A 21,568-nucleotide genomic window follows, 5' to 3' on the forward strand; every position below is an offset into this window, starting at 1 on the left:
TTGAGTTCAGGCCATGTCGTGTTGCTGGATTTCTGCGCACTAGTTGGGGGCCCTGTACAACATTAGGCCGGTGTAGCAGTTTCTTTGATAATTCAGTGTATTGTAATGGGGTAATGACAAGGATGAGATAATGGGATGATGGCAAAGGTGTTGAAACCAGCACGATGGTAATGACGTTATACTGAAGAAAGGAAACAAATCAGACACATGGTAGAAAAATGGATTTATTGAATAGATAAAAGTTTGGAGAGTTACTTCAAGCTGTGCTAAGGATACTTTATTTCCAATTCGAACAAACAAATAAGTCTGTTCACTGTATAAAAAATTTATTTGTGCTCAAAGTACAATAAATATTGACTGTAAAACAATATATTAGTTACAGCTGCTACATTCTCCTGTAATAGTATATCTGCATCAGATTATGTTGATGTATAGAGTGGAATCCATTAATGATGTCGGCGTAAGATTTGTAACAAGAAGTATGCTATACTCCCAAGGTGGGTAGGTGCCTTACAGCCTGCAGCCCAAGGCCAATCACAGACTCTCAGTTCTGGGTTGAAATAGAGTCCAGCAGGACAAGGCATGGTTACTGGAATACCATGCTCACATGCACAGTACTTTCCACAGTCAGTTGCATGTGGCAGCAAAGTAACATCCGATCCGGCATCTTCGTGTAATGGGCAACTTCCCACAGCAGGGCAATCACCAATATTACCTTCTGTAGTACTGCCTCCATTATCATTGCCACTTTCATTATCAGACTGACCATTGTCATCATTACCACCACTGCCTTCACCATTTCCATCACCTCCATCACTACCATCATCTCCATCTCCACCATCGCCTCCATCTCCACCATCACCTCCATCTCCACCATTGCCTCCATCTCCACCATCACCTCCATCTCCACCATCGCCTCCGTTTCCACCATTGCCTGCATCTCCACCATTGCCTCCATCTCCACCATCGCCTCCATCTCCAGCATCACCTCCATCACCACCATCTCCACCATCACCTCCATCTCCACCATCACCTCCGTCTCCACCATCACCTCCGTCTCCACCACCACCTCCATCTCCAGCATCGCCTCCGTCTCCTCCATCGCCTCCATCTCCTCCATCGCCTCCATCTCCTCCATTGCCTCCGTCTCCTCCATCGCCTCCGTCTCCTCCATTGCCTCCGTCTCCACCATCGCCTCCATCTCCAGCATCACCTCCATCACCACCATCTCCATCGCCTCCGTCTCCACCACCGCCTCCTTCTCCACCATTACCTCCATTTCCACCATCGCCTCCATTTCCACCATCGCCTCCGTCTCCACCATCGCCTCCATCTCCACCATCGCCTCCGTCTCCACCATCGCCTCCGTCTCCACCATCCCCTCCGTCTCCACCATCACCTCCATCTCCACCATCGCCTCCACCTCCTCCATCGCCTCCATCTCCTCCATCGCCTCCATTGCCTCCGTCTCCACCGTCGCCTCCATCTCCAGCATCACCTCCATTACCACCATTTCCACCATCACCTCCGTCTCCACCATCGCCTCCGTCTCCACCATTACCTCCATTTCCACCATCACCACCATCACCAGCATCGCCTCCGTCTCCACCATCGCCTCCATCTCCACCATCACCTCCGTCTCCACCATCACCTCCATTTCCACCATCACCTCCGTCTCCAGCATCGCCACCATCTCCACCATCGCCTCCATCTCCTCCATCGCCTCCATCTCCTCCATTGCCTCCATCTCCTCCATCACCTCCGTCTCCTCCATTGCCTCCATCTCCACCATCACCTCCATCGCCACCATCTCCACCATCGCCTCCATCGCCACCGTCTCCACCATCGCCTCCATTTCCACCATCGCCTCCGTCTCCACTGTCGCCTCCATCGCCTCCACCATCACCTCCATCTCCACCATTGCCTCCATCTCCACTATCGCCTCCACCACCATTTCCACTGTCACTGTCATCCTCATTACTCTGACTGTTATTACCACTGTTGTTTTCATCATCGTTACTACTGCTGTTGCTATTGCCACTGTCATCTTCATCACTCTCATTGCTGCCACTGTTATTACCACTAGTATTTTCATCATCATTACCACTGTGATCTTCATCACTGTCATTACTGCCACCGTGATTACCACTGTTGTTTTCATCATCGTTACTACTGCTGTTGCTACTGTTACTGTCGTCTTCATCATTCTCATTGCTGCCACTGTTATTACCACTAGTATTTTCTTCATCATTACTACTGTCATCTTCATCACTGTCATTACTGCCACTGTTATTACCACTAGTATTTTCCTCATCACTACTACTGCTGTTACTATCATCTCCATCACTTTCATTGCTGTCGCTGTTATCACCACTAGAATTTTCATTGTCACTTCCGCTGCTGTCACTGCTGTCATTGCTACTACTGTCGCTGCTGTCATCTTCTTCGCTTCTGCTTCTGTTTTCTTTCTCCTGAATTATAGCTTTTATGAGACTAGACCAGCCATATAAAGGTTTCTTCTTTACATTTTGTACTGAGTGTTGCTCACTTCTTCCATGTTCAGCATCCTCTTGTTCAGAATGTAGCCATGTGTTGTCATTCTCAACCTTTGACGGAGTAAGCGACGATTTCTGAGTGTCTGGTGTCCCAAGAGCGTGATGCTGCTCATCGGTACCTGTTGCAGTCAGATGAATAAAGAAGAAATAAATACATTGTGCTACGTGTATGTACGACATGATTGTTTTACAGGAATTTCAATCGTATTTGAATGGTCTAATTTCAGTGTATGTTGGAATTAGTTCATCTACAGTAAGTCACAAGCGGTCATCAAAGCGTTTTTAGTACCTCATTGTTGTCATAAGAATGATTTTATTGTATGGTTCAAATGGTTCAAATGGCTCTGAGCACCATGGGACACAACTTCTGAGGTCACCAGTCCCCTAGAACTTAGAGCTACTTAAACCTAACTAACCAAAGGACATCACACACATCCATGCCCGAGGAAGGATTCGAACCTGCGACCATAGCGGTCTTGCGTTTCCAGACTGTAGTCCTAGAACCGCAAGGCCACTCCGGCCGGCGATTTTATTGGAACTGATGGTCTTGCCTTTTCTTGATCTGGGAATACCAAATATTTACACAAGAATTTCAGAACACAGCGAAAATTGTAGCTCATCACATATACCTTAGTGATGGAAGGGGAAGCACTGACTGGTGATTAAACGAAGTCTAAGATTTTCTGCAAATCAGTCCGCGAACTTTCCAGTTGTGGGATGACATCACTCTCTCTTAACGTACAGAGTAATATTAAATAACGTTAAATATAACATATAATAAGACATAATTGCGTAGGCTTCCACGGCCAGAGTCAGTCGACATAAATGTTTTCTGGGTGTGGTACCGCGTCATAATGTATAAAACTACTGTTGTTGTTGTTGTTGTTGTTGTGGTCTTCAGTCCTGAGACTGGTTTGATGCAGCTCTCCATGTTACCCTATCCTGTGCAAGTTTCTTCATCTCCCAGTACCTACTGCAACCTACATCCTTCTGAATCTGCTTAGTGTATTCATCTCTTGGTCTCCCTCTACGATTTTTACCCTCCACACTGCCCTCCAATGCTAAATTTATGATCCCTTGATGCCTCAGAACACGTCCTACCAACTGGTCCTTTCTTCTTGTCAAGTTGTGCCACAAACTTTTCTTCTCCCCAATCCTATTCAGTTATGTGATCTACCCATCTAATCTTCAGCATTCTTCTGTAGCACCACATTTCGAAAGCTTCTATTCTCTTCCTTTCCAAACTATTTATCGTCCATGTTTCACTTCCATACATGCCTACACTCCATACAAATACTTTCACAAACGACTTCCTGACACGTAAATCTATACTCGATGTTAACAAATTTCTCTTCTTCAGAAACGCTTTCCTTGCCATTGCCAGTCTACATTTTATATCTTCTATACTTCGACCATCATCAGTTAATTTGCTCCCCAAATAGCAAAACTCCTTTACTACTTTAAGTGTCTCATTTCCTTATCTAATTCCCTCACCATCACCCGACTTAATTCGACTACATTCCATTATCCTCGTTTTGCTTTTGTTGATGTTCATGTTATATCCTCCCTTCAAGACAGTGTCCATTCCGTTCAACTGCTCTTCCAAGTCCTTTGCTATCTCTGACAGAATAACAATGTCATCGGCGAACCTCAAAGTTTTTATTTCTTCTCCATGGATTTTAATACCTACTCCGAATTTTTCTTTTGTTTCCTTTACTGCTTGCTCAATATACAGATTGAATAACATTGGGGAGAGGCTACAACCATTTCTCACTCCCTTCCCAACCACTGCTTCCCTTTCATGTCCCTCGACTCTTATAACTGCCATCTGGTTTCTGTACAAATTGTAAATAGCCTTTCGCTCCCTGTATTTTACCCCTGCCACCTTTAGAATTTTAAAGAGAGTATTCCAGTCAACATTGTCAAATGCTTTCTCTAAGTCTACAAATGCTAGAAACGTAGGTTTGCCTTTCCTTAATCTTTCTTCTAAGATAAGTCGTAGGATCAGTATTGCCTCACGTGTTCCAACATTTCTAAGGAAACCAAACTGATCTTCCCCGAGGTCGGCTCCTACCAGTTTTTCCATTCGTCTGTAAAGAATTCGCGTTAGTAATTTTGCAGTCGTGACTTATTAAACTGATAGTTCGGTAACTTCCACATCTGTCAACACCTACTTTCTTTGGGATTGGAATTATTATATTTTTCTTGAAGTCTGAGGGTATTTCGCCTGTCTCATACATCTTGCTCACCAGATGGTAGAGTTTTGTCAGGACTGGCTCTCCCAAGGCCGTCAGTAGTTATAATGGAATGTTGTCTACTCTCGGGGCCTTGTTTCGACTCAGGTCTTTCAGTGCTCTGTCAAACTCTTCACGCAGTATCGTATCTCCCATTTCATCTTCATCTACATCCTCTTCCATTTCCATAATATTGTCCTCAAGTACATCGCCTTTGTACAGACCCTCTATATACTCCTTCCACCTTTCTGCTTTCCATTCTTTGCTTAGAACTGGGTTTCCATCTGAGTTCTTGATATTCATACAAGTGGCTCTCTTTTCTCCAAAGGTCTCTTTAATTTTCCTGTAGGCAGTATCTATCTTACCCCTAGTGAGATAAGCCTCTACATCCTTACATTTGTCCTCTAGCCATCCCTACTTAGCCATTTTGCACTTCCTGTCGATCTCATTTTTGAGACGTTTGTATTCCTTTTTGCCTGCTTCATTTACTGCATTTTTATAATTTCTGCCTTCATCAATTAAATTCAATATTTCTTCTGTTACCCAAGGATTTCTACTAGCCCTCGTCTTTTTGCCTACTTGATCCTCTGCTGCCTTCACTACTTCATCCCTCAAAGCAACCCATTCTTCTTCTACTGTATTTCTTTCCCCCATTCTTGTCAATTGTTCCCTTATGCTCTCCCTGAAACTCTGTACAACCTCTGGTTCTTTCAGTTTATCCAGGTCCCATCTCCTTAAATTCCCACCTTTTTGCAGTTTCTTCAGTTTTAATCTACAGTTCATAACAAATAGATTGTGGTCAGAGTCCACATCTGCCCCTGGAAATGTCTTACAATTTAAAACCTGGTTCCTAAATCTCTGTCTTACCATTATATAATCTATCTGATACCTTCTAGTATCGTAGTCCCCCAGAATGGGCTCCAAGTATCTTGACAGATTGCTTTGATCCGTGTACTGACTGCACACGAAACTTCTTAGGATTTTGTGTCAAGTCGGTATATGTAATAGTTCATCTTCCAGCTTACCTGTGTGTGAGCGCCAACAGCGGGGATCTCCGGAGGACAGACAGCCGGCGTTCCTGGGTGCTGCTGCGACCGCCGCCACCTGCAGCAACAGCAGCGCCACTGCAACCGCAGCCGCTGCCGCTGTCGGACAAACAACACAGCCTCATTCGCATCTGTCCGTAGACTTCCACTGTCAGCGCCAGTTTGAATAAAATTCTTTTTCGTGTTGGGCCTTCGTTATGAAACACTAAAAAGCCGACTTTCGAAGCGGTTCTCTTCAGAATGGCCGAGAGAAATTTTGTTGCCCTGAAGACGACAGCTGTAAGGATGGTCGAAGCGTCACTTTATAGTGTTTCATAACGATGTGGGCTAACACCCAAAAGCATTTTGTTCTTTTGTTCAAAGAAGCTCATCAGCGAGCTTCACGTACATACATGAGAGCGGGCACTTTCTACATCCTCAGTACAATCATTATACTCCCCAAACCGGTTTGAAGGGCATGGCAGACGCTATTTGCCAATGAACCATTTATTAGCGGTCCCTTCTGTTCCATTTACACATAGAGCACGGGAAGAATGACTGCTTTAACACCGCTATGTCTGCTGTAATTAGTAACAGCTTGTCTTTGTGATACCAACGGGAGTGAAATGTAATGGCTTTAGTATATCTCACTTAAAGCAGATTACTGAAACCTTTTATGTACGCTCTCACGCGATTGTTTACGTCTGTCTTCAAGAATCAGCCAACAGAGATGTTTTCAACCTCTCAATGACGCTCATCCATGGATCGAACAAACCTCTGACCATTGTCGTTGTCCTTCTTTGTATACGTTTATATGTCGTCTTAGTCCTGTTTGGTATGGGTCGACACACATGAGTAATATTCTATGACGGGTCAACGAATGTTTGTAATGAACCTACGTTGTAGACTGATTCCGTTTTGCTAGTATACTAGCAATGAACTTCGGTCTGCCATCTGCGTTACCTACGGTTCAGCCTATGTAATCGTTCCATTTCATATCAATCCAAACTGTTGCACCCAAGTATTTATATTAATTGACTCATTCCAACTATGGTTCATTGATATTTCATAAGAGATTACGTTTTATCGTTTTGTGAAGTGCACGACTTTAAATTTCACAACATTTACAACGACTTGCTAATCTTTGCACCACTTTGAAATCTCATTAAGTTCTGATTCAATATTTATGCAGTATTTTTTACACATAACTCTATCATCTACAAAAATATTTACGTTACTATTAATATTGTGTGCTAGTTCGTTAATATAGAACATGAACAGCAAGGGTCACAGAACTCTTCCCTCAGTTACTTGCCTGCCAATTGTATTTTGAGTTGTAGACTTCTGTGATGTTACCCACCGATTTCTCTCTTCATTATATGATGCTTGGAGCTGGTTGCGAACGCTTTCCTGGGATATAACTTTGAAGTTCGTCATTTTTGGTCATATGTCGCCATCTCATGAGCATCTTTTCTGGCTACGTGTAGGCGAACACAGAGATTTCCACAAATTCTACCTGATTTATTGTTTAATCAACGTATACACTCCTCACACCCCTTCGCGGTCTCAACCATCTCATCTGCAGGGCACATCAAAATCATTAGTTTCCATCAGCGGAAAGTCCGTTTTGCCCCTTTCCATGAAATGACTGCCTTTCCCTAAATCATTTTTAGTAGAAAGACTCCTACGTTGGGACTATCTCCGTCAGCATATCAGAGAAATTAATCTCATCTCAAACTTCAAATGAAAGCTAACGACCAACCCTCTAAAACGACAATACATTATTCTTCTGTTTTCAAACGCATCCCTTACTCTAAGACAATTAAGATCAATCCATTCCCAACACAACGCTCTAACCCCAACAGAACTCCCCATTTACCAACTTCGTTGGCTTCTTCAGTCTATTAGAAATCCTTTCTTACAAGGAAATCCCCCCCCCCCATCGCACCCTTCTCTGATTTAGCGGCAAAAGTCCCACTGGATAGCCCGTCATAAACTGCACACAGATCAAGCATGAAAACAGGACGAAGGTCTACTAAACTGTGAAAAAAAGCAAAATGTAAATAGTAAACGGTCCAAGAATAAGAAGTACAATAAATAGCAATCTCATACAGCAACGGCCTCATCTGTACGTGGTCATGGTGTTAGACTACCAAGCTGATAACGCGTGGTCAAAACTTTTTCACAACATTACGAACTGGCCGTCCGGTAATTGAAATGTTTGTTCTCTGTCTGTAGTCTCGGCAGTTGTCATACTATACATTGGTTATAGAATGTGAGTCATGTGGTAAGAATACGTTACCGTAGCAAGTAAATGTGATGAACAGTGAGAGCAGGCGAGATACCACATAGATGTCTCACAGATGTAAAAACAACAAATAAACGGGTGTGAATTAAGTTACAGCAAAGGAATTCAAGAGTATTCCAAAACGGAACGCAATTTCAAAAACGTTAAAAACGTATGTTTCGACAGAGTACAGAGAAACTGTGTGATTGTGAAACTGCTGAGTTCATTTATTGCAACTTATGTGACAAACTATTATATTTCCATCATTTCCTTGGGAGTGATCACATTCCCATTTATACCAACACCTATGGCTCTAATCACTATGGGACTTACTAGGCGCTGCAGTCCGGAACCGCGGGGCTGCTACGTTCGCAGGTTCGAATCCTGCCTCGGGCATGGATGTGTGTGATGTCCTTAGGTTAGTTAGGTTTAAGTAGTTCTAAGTTCTAGGGGACTGATGACCTAAGATGTTAAGTCCCATAGTGCTCAGAGCCATTTGAACCATTTGAACTATGGGACTTAACTCTGAGGTCATCAGTCCCCTAATCTTAGAACTACGTAAACCTAACTAACCTAAGGATATCACACACCTCCATGCCCTAGGCAGGATTCGAACCTGCGATCGTAGTAGCCGCGCGATTCCAGTCTGAAGCGGCTAGAACCGCTCTGCCACAGCGGCCGGCCGAACACCTATATCGGGCAAGGAGACATACCTCACTCACTTACCAGTCGTACAAATTAGGTGCGTCGATAAGAGATTCCTATCGTATGACACATGTACTGTCACTAATGCCGTGTATGACACATCAGACGTGTTTTCCGGTGAAGGAGTCTGTTGACTTGTCGCTTTGTCATCAAAGTTTGCGGTTCCCATTCGAAAGCCACATCCTTTCGGCTGCTAACAGAGTACTTGTGCAGAATCAGCTGTCATTATGCGTCCCTAACTTACACCTCGCTGTTGCAAACGGACGTTACACCTCGGCACAGTCACATATTTGAATAAAGTGGAAAAAAAGGCACCAGTAAGGTGCGAACACTATTCGCCCGCGTGATAGGCTAACACAGCAACCACTTTTATTTTAAATCTCAATTTGTTCGTTGTATTTGTTCTGAGCGGACATCCCATGACACCCGTTCAAGTTGATTTTTGGTCCATTCACTCAGTTTTTCCTTTTATTTTTTTTTATTACAGAGAGCAACTAACTCTCTGGCCGAACACCCTGAGCTATCATGCCGGCGTAACCACTGAACCACCACGACGTCATTTACCTTACTAGCTGCTCTGTATTTCATTTGTTGTTCTTCGACCGTTCACTTTTTCTGTTTTACTTTTTTTTCGCAGTCCAGTAAACCTCCTTCCTGTTTTCATGCTTGATCTGTGTTCAGTTTTTGGCGGGGTATCCACTGGGCCCTCTTACCACTAAATGTGAGGGGGTTGCGATGGGGAGTTCCCCTTGTTAGAACTCATTGTGTCTTAATGTTTCACATTTGTAAGCCTGTAAATACGCCTGTATGTTCTAGCGTCAATATTCTTCTTTATCTTATTATTATAATTTTATTATTGTTATTATCATTATTAGCTCTAGTAGTAGTAGTATTGCTATCATCGTGTATAGCCAGTAATGTTCTGCCACATGCCCTTACTCCTATGTAAATTCTTTTTCCTCAGATTTTTTTTTTCAAATCATCCTTCCACACCTTCTGTTACTACCATTTGGGCTATTTGTAATGTTGTAAGTATTATCATTATATATGTAAAATATGGCACAAGAATTTTTGTGTGTATGAAAGCTTGGCCCTAATCTGATCAGGTCAAATAGACTAAAAAATTACGAACAAATAAATTTTTGATCCGGTGGATTTTGCAAGACTTCAGGTCGCTAAATTTTTTTTTTAGTCTTTGTTAACGTAAGATATCAAACAAATACTGTTTGCTCAGCATCAGTTGTGTTTCACTTCTCTGTGTGCGTTCAGGTTTTCGTGATAAAACGAGTAATGGTGGTGCTCTCCTACTCGGAGCAGAAAGCGCGCCATCTTGAGTGGGATACGCAGAAAAATGCATGGTTATGACGGCTACCGCTCCTCTTGCAGAAGTACGCGTCCGTGCCGCGTCTGGCTTTCTCCACTCCCGACGCTTGTCCCTTACCCACCCTAGAATTATGCTGGAAGCAGTGCGCACACTATAAACTCACTGTCAGTACATTCACCGGATACCATGTCTAATTTTTTTTGTTGTACGCAAGAAACGGCTTACCTAAAATGGTTCTAAGTATTCCTCACAGAAGTTCTGAGCGAACTTACTGTGCAATTTTCTTTAAGTTCCTTACTTTTCCAGATGTGATAAAAAATTGCAGTAAATTATCACATTTCTCCATGTGATATATATTTTATTTATTTATTTATTTGACCTCATTTGATGAGGGCCATCAGGCCTTCTCTTACAAACGACGAGAGATTCACACACATAGTATCTTTTTTTTACGTAAGAAATCACAATTTTTATATGACAACTAGTATTAAAATGATGTGAGAGATATAAGGGCCACTGGTCATTGGAGGGACAATAGAGAAGACAGAGGGTATGGAAATCTCTGCGCTTGTCTGCACACAACCAGGACAGACGTGCTTAAGATGGAAAGTGATCAAAGAGTCAAACATTACAAATATAACGAACAGAAGCATTCATAACCAGTTCCAGATTTCGTAAGCTTTCCTGAGAAAGGCCTTGCCGGGTAACATCACTGTAATCAATAATTGGAAGTATAAGTGTCCGTACAAGTTTCTTTTTAAGGTCAAGTGGTAAGAGCTTTTTTTATTTTTGCGCGGCATGGAGAGACGCTGATGCCTCCTTGCACGCTGCAGTTAGATGCTCAGTCCAATTTACATTTTTATTTGTTATTACTCCTAGACACTTTCCTGAAGGACAGGAGTTGATGTCTGTCCCGTTTAGGGTTAAATGCGGTACGGGTTGCCGATGTTTCGGACTACTGAGGTTAGAATGACCAAGCAGTAACGCTTGGGTTTTGGATGGGCCCCTAGATTACGCAACATAAACAGGGTATTCCCAGACGCAGTCCGGGTGTTCTTTAAATTATTCATGCTTGAAACACACAGAATAAAATGCTTTATAACCGTCCTTGGTAGCCAAAACCGACCTGAAATGATAAATATCAACGCTCAATGGTTGTAGCAATGTGTACTCCGCAAAGACATTCTTACGTTTACTTTAGACAGATCGCAAGGGAGGAATTGTGGCACAATTTTTTTTTTCTTGAGATGGTATTTGTCACATTCAAAAATCGTTAGCAGCGGTGAAATAAACGGTAACTGACTTTCAAGTCCTGGGAAGGACTGGGAATCGAACTCCAGAACTTTAGATCTGTTGTCTGACAGTCACCCGTGTTGTTTTAAGTGACCTTGCCTTCCTCCGGTTTTTGAACTACTCTATCTAGCCAGTTACAGGAAGACCTAAAGTTTAGCGCTGACTAGGGAAAAAATAGCAAATGTTGTTTAACTACTAGGGAGACATTACCGGCATGATTGCCATTCCTTAACTCCGTTCATTACGAATACATTAGCGGGAATACGTCTTTCTTAAATAGCACGCTGTATATTTTATTCGGTAATTCACCTCATCTCGTCAAAGCTTATTCAAAACCGTATCACAGCGTAACCTTCACGTAAGGATGACGTCATTAAAACCGTAACACAAAATTTATTCTGAGTATCGTGCACCAGTACACAACTGAGGCACCCGAGAAAGCGTAACTCCTCCATTTGCTGAAGTTGTCAGTGAACAGGTGGAAACACAAGGAAAATGCACACTGGTCACATAGTCAACCGACTTCAGTTGAAGATTTGTGTCAATACATTTTCAAAATAATCTACAACTTTTAATCATCCATGGAGAAAGTAAGTTAGCAGAAAAATTACGACTGGTGTAAATTTTCCCTTTTCTTTCCATTTGTTTACTGCCAACTACATCAGCTGCGTGCTAGTACAGGAGAGTCAAAGTCAGTTTTGTGTTACGGTTTGTGACACGTCTTTGTACACGTTTTGAGGAGAGGAAGTCGATTACGTAATAAAACATTTTGGTGCCATTTGAGAAATGGCTCATATATTCTTATTGAAGAAAGTTACAGTAATGGCAGTAGTGCTGGTTCTTATCATCATATGTTTTTGTAATTATTACCACGAGTGTCATACAGTTGTCAGCGCATCCCACATCTCTGCCAACAGACGCTTCGATATCGCCATTCTTCCTCGTCCTCTTCTGTTCCTGTTCTCTCCATCGTTTCTTGGATACCCCTTAGCCAACCATTTCGTGGTCTTTCTCTTCTTTTCCTTCCAGCAGGTTGCAATGAAAGTGCTCTCTATGGCCACCTGTCTGTTTCCATTCTTTTGACATACCCCAACCATCCTAGCTGTCTTCCTTCTTTTCTATCCATAATGCTACAAGGAGTCTGCGCTCTTTCTCTTATTTCCTCATTTCATACGAAGGAAATTGTACGTGCCCCTGTCAAGTGGTCCATTTCGAAAGCTCTAACTGTGTTTTTATTTCATTCTATGAGCTGCCAACACTCAATCCCGTAACTTCTTGTTGGTTCCATACTGAACCTGTATAATCGCATTTTAAAACAATTTTTGAGAACCGAAGCGCAGAATTTAATATCTGTGTAGCCACCCTTCCCTGCTTGACCTGTTGTTGGATATCTCTGTCACATCTTCCATCACGTGATATTATACATCCTAGATACTTAAACTCTTTGCTCACTATTATATAATATCCAACTATGTCAAAGTTACTTCCCTCCTCTCCACAATATAGATATTCCGTCTTCTCCGTTCTCTCAAAATTAATTTTCAATCCCCCCATTTTTATATCCTTCCAACAACTTGCTAAGCATGTAAGACTTATCCTATTCATCGTTTTCTTCGACAACCTGAGTCGTAAGCATAGAAAAAAGTCTGCATACAGCTTTCTACATCAATCCCTATGCCCAGGGTCTAGAGCCTTTTGTACATACATCTTTAAGAGTGTGGAAGAGACACAGCAGCCTTGGATTAGTTCTGTAGTTCTTTTGGAGGCATCTAAAAATTTCTTTACTCACATTAATGACACTTTCTGCCGACTTGCAGAGGTTTATGATACTTTTACATAATTTTCTTGCAGTTCCCTTGACCACAGGACCTCGAACTTTATCTATAGTGGCACTGTGTCATATGCTGTCTCAAGATCTATGAACTCCAAGTGACTGTTTAGATTTCTTTCTAGTCTCTTTTCCATGATCTGCCTTAAGGTAAAGATGTTATTTACAAATGAGCGGCCTCTTCGAAAGCCACTTTGTTTTTCCACTTCAGTTATAATCTTACCCGTTTCTGACCTTACAATCCTCCCATACACTGGTAATTAAAGTTGTAACACGTATGCCACGATAATCGCGACACCCTTTCTTGTTTTGTTTTTTAATGTAGGGGGCTTATATACGCTAAGTTCCAGTGTATTGGAATTGCCTGCCCTACCACCTACTCGTACGTCTATTAAATAACCTACATAGGTATTTATGCAGAATACTCGGGTCATATCTAACTAGATCGGCGTATTTCCAGACCCTGTTGATTTACAGATTTTTATTTGTGTAGCCGCAATCTGTATCTCTTTCGAGATTATTTTATCCACCTCTTGATCATCCTGGGTCTCTCCCATCTCTGACTTTATTTCCTTGTAGTCTATCCTTTTCTTTGTCAGCAGGCCTTTAAAATTCTTCTCCCACTCTACTAGACTGGAAATCGGCAGGTTTGCACTTTCCTTTACCTGTTTCCTCGATAGTACAATCATTTCCCATCCCGCTGTCACTTTTGTGCCCCCTAAGCATCGGTGGACTTTCTCGCATTTAACCTCTCAGATTTCATTTTCCCTTTAACAGATGTATTTTTTACTTCTTTATTGATTTTAATAAACAAAGCTCTATCCTGTTCGTCTCTTGCTCTCAACCAATTACTACACAACAACTTTTTCGGGTTTAGCTTTCCTCTTCCTGGTGTCCCAGCGCTTCAAATACTGCTTCAGTTGTGCACTTTTCAATTCCTGGGTACATACCCTTCACTGTTTCTAATTCTAGGGGCCTCAATTTGTTTGGTGACCGTAATTTATAAAGAAATTGTACAGACTCTTTTTCTCAGACTAAGTTTCCTTGATGGTACATTCTTTCTTCGTAGGAATATCTGCATCTTTAATTTTTCTTTGCCCCTAAGAAGTTACTACCGTCTTTGCACCTACAAGAAGTGATCTGAACTACTCTTAACAACATTTGTTCTTAAAATTTTGATTATTAGTATCTCTAACTTCTTTGATATCTGCTATTTTACTTTCTTTAGACTAAATTATTTTTACCAATTTTAATGAAATTGTAGAAAAATGCACCATTATGTCTTATCATGTTGTCCTTCTTTCGACTTATACATTGTCCATGTCCCGAAACGTCTTTTCTGCGGAACTGACATCTGCGAAAGCATTATTTCCGAGTGTAGCAGCGATTACCAGTTGGATTCGCATCAAAATACAAATATTTCACCAGAAACTGTCAGAAATCTCAGTGTCGTCGGTCAAAGTAGTTCAGAAGAAATCAGTTGAAATTTGTGCTGGCGGTCCAGAGAAGTGCTGCTGGCTGCTCTCCTTTCTCCGAACACGTAGACTCTTTAGTAGTGTTGCACGCAAAGAGAAAGCCGTGCTGAGAAGGAGAGACTAAGCCCCGCAATAACAGACAGCATGCCAGTTCAAAAAAATTAGTGGCGCATCCCAGATCATTATACGAGGTGCAGTCGTAAGGTTTTAATTATCACTTCGAAAGGATTACGTTTTACGAATTAAATTTTTGTTTGAATGCAGGTACATGTCTGCAGTCCCGTTACAGACTGAAAACACTGCATTACATTACCGTAGCAAGCCGCTAAAAGAGACAATAGAAAATGTCGCAGCCCTTTGATAATGCGGAGTATCGTGCGGTAATTCATTTTCGGCAGCAGTGGAAATGTTGCAGTCGTGTCAGGTCAAATCCAGATGACTTCGTCGGTCGCGGACATATGCTTGGAAATAAACGAAGCAATTAGATACGCAAATTTATTTTTTCAGGCGATGGTTAAATCGTGATAATTGCCCCTCATACAGGTTAGCAGCGAGCTTACCGACAAACTATCAAATGCTGGTATCTGCGACTCTGCTCTACTGTAGAGGATGGTTCGGCTACCCCTAACTATGGGTTTTATGCAATCCACAACACCTTCAAACCCCACGTTCGAGATTTTCATATTTTCTCGCTCGCTGCACACAGACTATTAGTCCTACAGAGAAAATGAACAGGACCTTTTTAATGTAATTAAATGTTGTACTGGGATGCGTTTCCACTGGACGCCAGAGTTTTCGAGTTATACAAGAAAAACGCGATTGAAGGTAATTTTTGCACGTTTTTCTTGAATAGTCGAAAAGTAGCTGGTAAGTGCCTCAGTATAAAATTTAACTACATTAAATTTCCTGTAGAAAAGTCTTGTTTAAATTTTTTCTGTAGAACTAATAATTTGCGCATAGCGATCAAGAGGGAAAAAATCTTGTGCGTGGTATCTGAAGGTGCTGCAAATTGCATAAAATCCATATGTAGGGGCAGCTGACTCGCCCTATATTTATGTCACATATTCATCGTTCCCTGTGACCCATTACTGTTTTCTTGTATTTATTTCATTTTTCCCCTGATAAATACAAACTGGAACTCTTCTTCATGTTTACATGACTCTTTCTTTCCGTTATGAATCATTCTTTAAAAGTATTATTTTATTGTTTTTACTGAATTTGTCCTCATTTTTTCATTTAGCTCACATAAGAATTTGTAAGACAGCATAGTACTTTGGCTTCGTGTTCTCGATACCCAATAGTAAGCGTTCTTTCTGGAATGAGAACTGTGGAATTACACATGTTGGGAATCAGTGCGAACACTGACTTTGTATCTACTTATGTAACAAATTATTACAGCAGTTAAATGACGATCACTTTGTTGCGAGCTCCTTTCAAAGATTCCACATGCTTCTGAAGTACAAAGGCATTCTGTTCTCGTCCTTAACCATGATCAGAATTCTGTAGCAGCAACGCTCAAACTTTTGTGTTGAGTGTGCGATATGGACCATTCGACTAACAGCCTTCGGTGCAATTGTGAGACTGCAGCAAGGAGCGAACATTTTCATATTGTGGAGATCATGATAACACTGAAATTAGGTAAAATCGTATCCTTTTCGCTGCAACGTTTGCATGCGGACTGCCTGACCCAATGAAGAAAATTAATTGCGAAATTGGATGTGTACGGGTTGGCTTGCTTTTCTATGGTTTGACAGTATGTCATCTGCAAAACAGTTTGAAAAATTTGCTTAAAGAGTTATTAATATGGAAATACTCTTTGGAGAGTAGTTTTAGTTTATGTCATGTACTTACTATTTCCGTTCTTTTGTGTACCTTTCGTTTGGTATGTTTTTGGATTGCAAGTGCACACTTTATTTTTCACACCTGTTTTTCACATAGATGTCGAAACATGTTTGTGTAAATAGAAAAAGCGGAGTTTAAAAACAGAAATTTAATTCTCAGACGAGGACAAACCATAAAGGAACATCCAACCCCAGCAAACTTTTTACACAGAAACATTGCAGTGAGCGAAAAAGAAATCAAAAGATATCTATATGCAAACATTTAGGAAAGAAGCGCCATTTTCCTTGCACACATAAAATGCATGGGGGAAAGCATACTAGCTAAATAAATATTTCAGTACTCCAATAACAAAAAGTACAAAAATTAATTGCATAGATGAAGATCAACAAGTCCCAGAAGAAATGAATGTTTCTGAGGGAGATTCCAAAACTGCGAAATATCCAAAACCAAAATTGATAACGTAGGGGGATTTCAAGGCAAGATAAAAGTAAGTGCGCATGAATCTTGCCTGAGAAACAGATGAAACAGCGGAGAGGAAGAATGAAAAAAAAACATTGGAATTAAAGAGCAAAGAAGACGTCTAGATTAATAAATAGTTGTAATTATTGTACTTGGTCCATAGTTGAGCGAATTCGACACAAAAAAGGAAAAAAGTAATAAATTATAAAAATATTTCCAATAAAATATCGTAGGAGGGACTAATTTACTGAGACCTGCCGGCGTTGCAGTTGTAGGCATATTTAATTGATAACACAGCGACGTGATAGGAAGCCCATTCTATTTTTATTCTTGGAGCTTAGGAGACTCGAAACAATCGGCATTAATCTCCCAGTTCGTGTTTTCACTGACATTGTCTCAGACTTTATTGCAACGCTACTCAGTTTGTCGTGTGCAGAACGGCCGTCTGTCTGAAATTGTGATTTATGACAATGGGATGTACAGACGACGGTATAAGCTAGCAGTCCTCCTGTCCTTAAGTAATTGTTCCACTATTCGAGTAATTTCTAGTCCAATGTAAAATTTTATCGACCTTGTTTGTTTCCATTCAACATACCATTCGCAGCGGAAGTTATCAACAATCTAGTATCAATACTTTCCCCCATATAATCGATTTATTCTGACACTGAATAGTTCTGTGTCTGCCACCCACTTAGGACAGCACCTGAGCGGATACATAGTCATTTCGCTTCCTAGTTAATCATCTGTAAGAAACACTGATACCTACCTCTCATTTTACAAGTGTGCACTGGTCTTGCCGTAATAGTTACCGATGTGCTGATCTTGTGACAACACTCTGCATTCGTTTGTCATCCGGTAGTGATTATATACTTCACGGACTTATCTCGACGTGAAACAGCGCCTCTCGTGTTACGTGGCATTCAAGAAATAATGCGCAAAAAATAAAAGCTGTTATGCGTCGGTGAGATAAAAATTTAATTTTGCAATCATCGGCATTTTATCTTCCGCCTCCTTCAGGACGATACACGTCTGCTCTCTGGCTAGTCCAGAAAACAGCACTGATAACGCTATCTGAGTGTCTTCGCCGACACCTTCCGCCTCTTATTTTCTGAATGATTGATTCCTTACCGAAATTTTTTTCTTGCCTTATATGTAATGACCATTAAAAATTCTATTTGTATTCAGTGCCAGGATATGCTGACAAATCGTGCAGAAGATGTTTGCCAGTGGGTTCCCTCATACTGTCGGTATGGTGCGTCGGTGTCGTCGGTGTATAATGTGAATATTCTAATAAGCAGCATTATTTTATCCATGTTAGACCTTGTGGACTCCACAACCGATACACTAAGAAGCGTTTGTGGAGAATAACGTTGTGTTCATGTTTTGCACTATGGTTCGGAATTTAATTCATGACGTCGGATGCTATCTGATGGTTAGGAACTATTAACTGTCGCCTCTCTGATGTTTCCATACTTATTCAGGTGTTGACATTAGGGATATCCGATGATAAGTCGATGTTTAAAAAGTAGAGTCTTTGACACAACGAAACAATGACGTTAAGGATAAAATATCGATCTTGGATGTTGTGATTTCTTAATCGCTGGCCTGAAGAGGAGAGTGGACCAGCAACAGTTCTCAACGAACTAAAGCAAGAACATCGGCTGTTGTTAGAGCTAAGCGTGGAAATTGCCTTTCAATGTTGTTTCAGGTAATTCTTTCGTGGTATATAGTGTATGCTGTTTCTTTTTGAAATATCTTTAATGGCAAAAAACACATAAGATTAGATTTGATCTCTGTAAATACAAGTATTTGTATAAAGGAAGCCAAAGCATCCACAATTAAGTTTATTAGATGTTTGTGTTGTATTAGTTCTCGAATAATTTTACATTTTACGTCTGCCATTGTTATAGATAATTATTACGAACAAAAAATACTTTCAACTCTCCTTCATTTTCACGTGGTGTGTGTTAACATTTAAGAAGATTACAAAATGATACAGCAATGAAGGAACGTCGTATTCTCCCAAGGACCACAGAAAAGGTAATATCCGCTGACGAGTCATGTCAGCAAGTTGCTACTTCATTTTTTGTTATTGTAGCATTTATGTTGTTACTAAACGCACTAAAAATGGAGAAAAATTCAATGTTATAATGAATGTGTTGTGACCAGTAAGAGTCAGTTCATACTTGGATCACGCTTGATTAATAAATATGAAATTTGATGTATCTGTATGCTGCTTTTTTCGCCAAGCTATACAGGTATTCAACATTTATAATCACTGTTTTGTGGTAGATTGTTATCACCCATCGATGTTTAGGCATCGATGATGAAATCTAAACCAGCATCGATAAATTGGCAACATCGCACATCCCTAACTGATATTTCCTGTCACTACTGCGATTTTAACCAACTAAGGCTGCGTCGGCCGTGCAGATTTACCTTGGCAAATAGTGGTCGGGCCCAAAAATGCATCTCAAATATGATGTTATCAGTGGCGTAGGATGGGGTAAGGTGGGGGGGGGGGGCGGCGTGGTAATAAGGTCTATAACGTCTCGGGTGCCACTTGCAGAGGGGCGCCAAATGGTCACAAACTCAAATAAGATTTTCCGGAAAATATATTATTATTAGAGCAAATTCTATATGTTTTATTAGTCTATGTGGTACTGGAGGAGGGTGGGGCGACAGTGAACTGTAGTGCCGTATCCCGAGCGTAGGTAAGAGTGGGGGGAAGGGGGGGGTGGGTCGCCAATAAAGTATTGTGGCCCAGCGCCAGTTACATGCACTACGGCACTGTTTCGTATTAATAAGAGAATGGCGTTATTTCACAAATACTAAACATTCTAATGTATTTCAATAACTACGCCTGACAATAAATTATCTCAGTAACAAGTATACCCCACAGATGGAATCCTTAAAAATGCTTGTAGCATAACATAGTGGTTGTTTTTGACGATGCGAGTAGTTCTGTCGAAGAATCGTAGATCATAATTGCCTACTGCCAGTAAGGTTTTCAACTGCGTCAATTTCATCTATGTGCTTTGCTGCTCCGTCTGCTGATAGAAAGTTAGCTTCCAAATGTTAGAGCGCTGTTTTCTCGCAATCTAGGATCGATTACAGTGGTAAAGCAACAATTGTTGTGAATTATAGGATGCTATAAACATATTTACGGCAAATAATTTTTCAGCTCCCAGTACTAAAATTATTCACTGGTTCTGTCAGCAGGGGTAAGCTTACCTATAGTCTGCTCTTTATAGGTTATCAATGAAAAGTCATTGGTTTCTATAACTTGTTTTGCAATATCCCTCTGATTCATTCATCCTGTTCTGGTCAGTTGTATGCATTATAACCAGGACAAGTGCTATGAAAAACGACAAAGAGAGTGAACAACAGAAGAGGAGGGCTTTAAGTCTCCCACTCACTGTCTCATGTCTTTAGCAGAATCGAAAGCTTATTCTTTTGGAATGTTTAGGCATTAACATCAGTTACGCCCAAAAGTTAAAATTATCCCACAAAGCGGTGAGATTAGAAACAGACGCAATTGTTTAATCAGCTTAGTGAAAGGTGACTGTGTACAGGGTGATTTTTTCCACTGTGCACGAACTCTGGGGATTGATCGATGAGAGGATACGGAACAAAAAAGGTCTAATCAACTTATGTCCGGAAAGGCATGGTTTCCATGTTAGAGACCGTTTATTCAGTCATACATTGTTACAGAGACTAAGGTATAATACGCGCTGTACCATGCAGCCGCAGTTACTGTACGTGTTGAAAATAGTCTCCATGTGCCTCAATGCATGCGTGTACGCGCCGTAGTATGTTCTGTCTCACACGCTCGCATCGGCCAGGCGCAAGCGAGTAATGTCAAAGGCAGCATGAATATGCTACTCCAGTGGCTAGACATCTGGAATGGGCTTTAGAAATTTTGAAATGGGACCATAAGCAGAAATCTTGCGGTTGATATCCGGTGAACGAGCAGACCACGCAACTTGACCTCCCCGTTCAATCCATCGACCAGCGAAGACGCGCTGAGATGCTTCTGGACGTTAACGGTGAAGTGAGCTGGAGCACGATCATGTAGCAGCCACATAACACTTCGAATCATCAATGGCACTTCTTCCAGCAGCGGGGGCAAAGTCACCCGCAAGCTAAGTACTGACAAAGTTATTTGCGCACTGCTATACAGTTATCAAATTTAATAGTTTTCAGCAGTGTTTCGTGCTGTTTGTGGCGAAATAATGATTTAATAAACTATTGGAAACTTTCGCTAGCTGTGTTTTTTAAAGTTTTCTGTGCGTTGAAGTCGCTTAGTAAATTTCGTGCTTTAGTTTTCAGCTGACGTTTCTTATTGTTTCTAGTGAACTACTTCAGTAAAATTTTCATTCAGTGTTTCAACTTCGTGGAGTGTTCCAGTGACCGCTTTAATTTTCCGATTTAGCTAATAATTTTATGAAGTTTTATTGGTGTTGGTATTAGTTGTGGTTTAGTACTACTACAACAAGTAGTTGCTTTCTTAATAGAGAGAATTTCGAGACCACTATTGT

General features: G+C 41.2%; 1 protein-coding gene across 10 annotated transcripts in view; it reads right to left on the minus strand.

Annotated features, from left to right (window-relative positions):
• Positions 1-218: 218 nt before the first annotated feature.
• The window catches only part of LOC126175360 (PE-PGRS family protein PE_PGRS5-like), a 343,734-nt gene continuing 322,384 nt past the window's right edge, over positions 219-21,568 (minus strand). For 2 of the 10 annotated variants that reach the window (XM_049922113.1, XM_049922112.1), the window contains exon 4: positions 219-1,867. In XM_049922113.1, coding sequence (XP_049778070.1) covers positions 447-1,867 — 1,421 coding nt within the window. In that variant the 3' untranslated portion in view covers positions 219-446. Of the gene's footprint in view, positions 1,886-21,568 lie in introns of all 10 variants that reach the window. The other 8 variants (XM_049922118.1, XM_049922117.1, XM_049922121.1 and 5 more) reach the window with 6 other exon arrangements.

The sequence above is a fragment of the Schistocerca cancellata genome, chromosome 3 (assembly GCF_023864275.1).
Source record: "Schistocerca cancellata isolate TAMUIC-IGC-003103 chromosome 3, iqSchCanc2.1, whole genome shotgun sequence".
In the NCBI taxonomy this organism is placed as follows: domain Eukaryota; kingdom Metazoa; phylum Arthropoda; class Insecta; order Orthoptera; family Acrididae; genus Schistocerca; species Schistocerca cancellata.